Consider the following 6,640-nt stretch of genomic DNA (forward strand, 5'->3'; position numbering starts at 1 on the left):
TCACATTATTTTATATCATTTTTATTTTTTAATAATAATATTTATTTTATTTTAATTTTATCCATACATTTTAATTTCCATTCAAAATCATTCAAATGATTTATTATTTTTTTCATTTATTATTAAATATATTCATATTTTCTTTACAAAAAAAACTTCATTTGTATTTAAAGGTAATTTGAAAGGTCCCTGTAATACTAAAAACTTTCAAAATAAAAATATGAAAAACAATTAAAAAATGAGAGAACCTCAAAATTTATTTAAGAATACTTCTGAAATTTCTAGAATCGTCTTAAACATTTAAATAATATTTAATTTGCCCTCACGGCCTAATATTACATCATATTTTTCCGGCTCCCATGTTTGCTGAACTTAAGGTAAAAAAGTTACATATAAGATTACAAAATGAGTGATTAAAAAATAATTACAAATTAATAGAAGTTGATGAGTATGTAAGCAATAGAATTAACAGATCAAATTTCTAAATGAATTAATTAACAAAGCCAATATCAATATAATCATACCAATGAAAATTAGTTCTAAGAAATATCTGGTTATCAATTACAGACCTTTTTAAAACTTTCTATGCACAAAAAGCAAGGAGAAAATTAGAGTAGAACAATTTATCAACACAAATTTTACAAAATTTTAATCCAAAAAACCAAAAACAAAATTAACAACCATATTAAGAAATTCCCAAAAATATGGATTAATAGTAAAAATTGTGTTGATAATTGTTTTCTTTTTTTCATGTTTATTTTTTACAATCTGTAGATGACAAGGAAACAAGGTAAAACTGCACGAGAATCAAACACCATTAACTCGCCATTCTCCCCACTCACTGAGTCAAACTCAACGAGTTTACCTGATTCAGTTACTGAGTCAACTCGTTTTGAAACTCGTCCTGCTATCACCCTACAAACCACCATAGCCCGTCTTCCACGACCACCACCTGCACTCTCATGTGCGGCCCCACTACCGGAATACGTACACACTGACGTGGCTCCTTTACTTCCGTTGATCTCACAAACACCATCACAACCGTCGATTATGCTTCCTCCAGAATTTGTGGGTCCCAAACAATGAAACCGCATCATCTCATTCCCATCCGCAACGCATCGACCCGACGCGCAACCTGGATCCGCCCGAGACTTAATACAATCCCTGTATTCCTCAAACCGGGTTACAGTCCGACCCAAATTCTGAATCTTAAAAACAACCTCAACCCGACCCGAAAACCCTCTGGGTCCCCACCTTGTATGGAAAATTATCTCAACCACATTCCTTGAAGGATGTCCAACATGTAATTCCGTCACAGAAGGAAAAAACGGGTCAACTTGAACAGGACCTTTTAATGGAGCTGATACAGTACGCCTGACCCAATTATTTGAACCGGGTTCAGTACTTCTGGGTTTTACCGAATCAGAACGTTTAACACGATGTGAAAACGGGTCGGACTTTTTAGGCTTGGATTTTGATTTGGGTTTGGAAATGGGTTTGGGTTTAGAGTTATCAACGACGTCCTTAAGATTCTGAAAACTGTTCTTACAGCTAGTACTAGTAAGAATAAGTTGTTTTGGTTGAGGATTAAAAACATCTTCTACAGCTTTTGATTTGCATTGCAATGATTTAACCCAACCAGCCGCCATTAAAGACAAAATGGAAGCTTTTTCTGGAAAAAAAGTAAAAATATTTCTGGGATTAATATGAAGTAATGATTATGGTGTGTAGAATCATGGTAGTGTAATGTATTCAAAGTGGGTATGATGATGAAGATGAGATTTGAGAATGTGAATGTGGGTTTGGAAATGAGAGAAGTAAGTTTCAAATGTAGTTGAGGGAGTATTTTCAAATTTAGGGGAGGGGTGAGTCTGCTGAGTTTAGTTTTAAGTCGGCTGGTTTTGGTGGTAGGAGGAAGGAAAGTGAAGGGAGTAGAACAGACAAAATAGAAATCAATTTGGAAATTAAATACCCCACTGTTTTTTTCTTTTTTACTTGTTTTTAAAATGTTACATTTTATATTACTTTTATACCCTTTAGTATTAGAGACTAGAGAGAAATTAATAATACCTCCTATTTAACCATTACACTCATTTAGTTTTTCACACTTGCTGAAATAATATTTTAACCGTTAATATATCTAGTTGTTCTTAATTAAAAATTATAAAAAATTGATATTAATAATCTTTGTATTGAGACGAATCACACAAGATTCCACATCGCTAATTTCTTAAAAATAGTAAATCTTAAATCTTAAATCTTAAAAATAAATATCTTACACCCACCTCCTCTTTTCTTTTATGTATTTCCATTAATTTTTAGAGTAAATCTTGTATGAGAATATCTTTTTATAAGATGAGTCTTTATAATTAGTCAATTTTATTTAATACTCTCTCTAATTCATCACTAATGTCTCATTTACTTTTTGCAGAGATTATAACAGTAAATTGAAGGGAGTAATTATTTTACAATTGTAAGTAATCATAATAAGTGATCACACTAAAAATTATAAAAAGTGAACTTAATTAAAACTTTAAGTAAATACTTTAATACGACAAATGTAAATTGGTCAGTCTAATAAAATGGTCTAAACGATAAGTTGATTATATTTGAAAATTTGTGAAAATTTTAACAGGTAAGATCAAAGTGTTTGTTCATTAGATACTTAATACTCCCTCCTATTCAGTTTATGTGTCCCATTTTCTTTTATAGTCAAGTCACCTTAATTGTCTCATTTCTATTTTTGGTATGGGTTTTTGACTTTTATGCCCTTAGTAACTTTATCTTATTTTCAATTATACCCTCCATTACATATACTAATTTTCCTCCCTTACATTAAAAAACCCATAATACCACTCTCTTCCTTACCCTTAGGGTTCCACTTTTGACTCTTCTTAAAATCCGTGAAAAGTCAAATGAAATTCCTAAAGTGAATAAGAAGGAGTACTATTTTCCGATACTTCAAACAACTTTTTCCTAGTAATAAATTTAAGTAAATAATCCATTTGATTTCATGATATTCTATTTTCTGTGTATATAATTATGATTGCGTATTCGTTTAATCATTGAATTTTTAACTTAATACTCCCTCCAATTCAGCACTAACGTCCCATTTACTTAATACATTTATTCAATTCTTAATATCTCTAATTGTGCATTACTAAAAATTATGGAAAGTTGATATGAATAATCCTTACATTGAGACGAATCAATCCCACATGACTATGTTTTAACTTGTAGATTAATAATAAAATGCAAATTAAGAGTAAGAGATGAATAGTGTCCAAAAAGCAAATGAGACATTAATGCTGAATTGAAGAGATTATTATTTTTGCTCATTTTTACAACTATTATATATTACTATCATTTAACATTTTTTTATTATGTATAATATATATATAATACCCTATTTATTTTAAAGATTCAATTTTTTTACACCCACTATGAACTAACATAATAAATTATTGAGAAAGTACTCATTTTTCTTGTGTTTTTTCACATTTTAAAAAACTGCATATTTTTTGTCATCTTTAGTTTGGATATTGCTTTGCTTGCATTTTCATTTCACAAATTCTTATATGAGACGGTCTCTCGGTAAGATAAAATTAGGATCATCTTTATTATGTAAAATGTAATGGAGGGTTCATTATTCAATTTAATGGCTAAAATTGCTTGATGGGGTTTAATAGGGGGGATTTTGACATTTTATTTTTTATCTTAAAATGGTATCAAATTCCTAGCATGGGTAATAGAGAAAAGTAATGGAGAAGATCCTAATACCGTGAGACATGCCTCATTCTTGGGATAAATAGCCTAATAGTAGAAATTTTTAGCTTATGAGCTTCTTATTTTGAGGTTATTTCACCATAAAACAGTCTCATATAAGACGGATACATATATTTTTTGAAAGTTAATTTTATTTTGTCAATAATCATTTACAAATTAATATTGAAAAAATAGCAAATAATCACTTTGGTCAATTTAATTTTTTCTTAAAAAGAAATTATATTATATTGATACAACAACAACAACAACATTTAATTTATTGTCCCGACGCTAAATAATTTTATTTTAATGAAAAACTAAAGTAATAATTTACTATTTTTCTATCAAGTGCTGTAAAGATTAGGATGGAGGAGTATGAATTAAATAAACTAAGTATACTTTTATATACTTCTATTTTTTTCAATTAAATTCTTAAGGATGTTAATTCAAAAATTTATTTGTAGTACTAATTTAATTATTCATTGCAAATTGACTACTAAGAAAATTCAACTACATATAGCCCTAAATAATAACCATCATTGTTATGTATGAACATTTAATATATTTTTGAATTAATATATTAGAAGTACATAAAATGATATTAAATTGAGAGATTAGACCGAATTATAATTTTATTAATGCTTATATAAGTTTTTACTAGACTTTAATATTTATTTAGTACTCCCTCCGTTCACTAAAGTTATTCTTATGAAGAATATTCCACTTCAAGGAGAGAAAAATTTAATTAATGTTTTTGACACATATTTAGAAGATAAAATATATCATGTGAGATTTTGTTAGATTCGTCTTAATGTATACATTTTAATTGTGTATTTTTTATAATTTTTTATTATGTATATTTATAGATATAAAGGTTTAAAATTTATATTGAAAATTGTGCAAAAAGCAAATGGGAAGAACAAAAAGACACAAAGGGAGTATATTATTTTTAAAATTTTTATTACTAGCATTTAGAATTGTTAATATCATTGATATTTTCAATGATTTAGAATTATTTCAAATCTTTTTAACATTGATTAAGAGTTATTTAGGACAGAAAATGTGATAAAATTATTAACTTCAAAGGATAAAAAATTATTAATTGATTCTAAATATGCCCCATAAAAGGGTCCAAATTAGACGATATAAGAAAAGAAAAGTTTTACACAAATTGTCATATCAACTCTATTGGGCCAATTCAACGTATATTAACACTCTAATAGTATTAAATTAATCACTTACAATCTTAAAAAAAACACTTACTATATTAAGGAGTCAATTATAATCTTAAAATGATAAGTAAAGTTTCTAAAGTGATCACTTTTTATAGTCTTTAAGCGATCACTTATAATCTTAAAACGGTATCTTACAATTTGTAGGTGACTAAATTATAACCTTAGAGTGATTAATTATACTTTTTGAAGTGATTCCTTTATATAATTTTAAAGTGATTGATTAGAAAAAAATTTAATAATAGAAAGTTTTAATAGTTAATACCTGTTGATCATATCTATTGATGCATCATGGTTTTATAAGACTAGATAGATTCCCGTGTTATGAATTATTTAAATAAAAAATTACTAACTTTATATAAGTAATTAAGTTATTATATGACTACTAAATCATATTACAATTATGAATTGATTTGTTTAAAAGCTAAGTATTATTATTAGATTGAGATATATATTACTAATATATATAAAACATAATCATTAAATCATGCATTAAACAATATAGATTATAAGTAATTGCATAAAAATAATAGTAAATTTCAATAAATAAAAAAATAATATAAATAGTAATTTATATGTTTAATGTCTTTGTAAAACCTTAAAATAAGTTTTCAGCCTAAAGATAATACTCCCTCCATTCCTTAACAAATTCCCATTTGCTATTGTGAGATATTCCATTTGTTGTTCTCATAAATAACCTTTTTGTTTATGTCATAAATTTTGAAAAAAATAACCTTATTCATTTTGATTTAATATTTTAGTAATACTTATGGTCCCACATATCTTCCATTAATTTCATTTTAACACTTTTATATTCTTTATGGTCACTATATTTTTTCCACTAACTTTTATTTAATGTTTTTTTAATGTTTATGTTATCCACTAATCCTCCATTAAATTTATTATTTAATAAAATAATATATCTATTATTTAAAAGATTCTATTTTTCTTAATTCCCGTGAACATTCCTTGTGAAAACTTCATTAAGGAACGGAGGGAGTATTATTTTACTATAATAATCAACTAATAGCCTGATTTTTTTATTTATGTATAATAACTTTGTCAGACATAGGCGATAGAATTATCATTTGAAATTTATTTCACCAACATCTTTTTCTAATTATTTACTTAAATAATTAGTGTATAATCTATTTAATTTGTGTATTTTTTTAATATAGCAATGTAAGTAGTGTATATGATTATCTATTAAAAAATGTTTCAAAATTATTTTCTTTTCTAATTTATTACAAAAATATTTTGTTGAAAATAAATATGTTATCCGATAATTATCCGTTGTAATTAAAGGATACTATATATCTTAATTATTTGTATATGGTAAAAATTAGTAAATAAGATATAGTTTTAAAATCTTTTGGTACTAATCTATTAAACAAATCAAATCAGAAATATATTACATTATACTAAAAAAATAGTTATCTAATAATAAAAACATGAAAAGAGCGGGAAATTTTTTATTGTAAAGTCGACATGTGTCCTAATCGTTTATTTATTAGTATATTATATACTATATATCTTAATTATTTGTATATAGTAAAAATTAGTAAATAAGATATAGTTTTAAAATCTTTTGGTACTAATCTATTAAACAAATCAAATCAGAAATATATTACATTATACTAAAA

At 26.0% G+C, this 6,640-nt stretch overlaps 1 protein-coding gene across 1 annotated transcript; it reads right to left on the reverse strand.

Moving 5' to 3' along the window:
• Window positions 1–250: 250 nt before the first annotated feature.
• Window positions 251–1,938, reverse strand: LOC130801311 (uncharacterized). Its single transcript, XM_057665133.1, has one exon. It carries the CDS (start codon window positions 1,647–1,649, stop codon window positions 762–764), a length of 888 nt encoding a protein of 295 aa, XP_057521116.1. The 5' UTR covers window positions 1,650–1,938; the 3' UTR covers window positions 251–761.
• Between the last annotated feature and the right edge of the window lie 4,702 nt (window positions 1,939–6,640).

The sequence above is a fragment of the Amaranthus tricolor genome, chromosome 15, assembly GCF_026212465.1.
Source record: "Amaranthus tricolor cultivar Red isolate AtriRed21 chromosome 15, ASM2621246v1, whole genome shotgun sequence".
Lineage (NCBI taxonomy): Eukaryota > Viridiplantae > Streptophyta > Magnoliopsida > Caryophyllales > Amaranthaceae > Amaranthus > Amaranthus tricolor.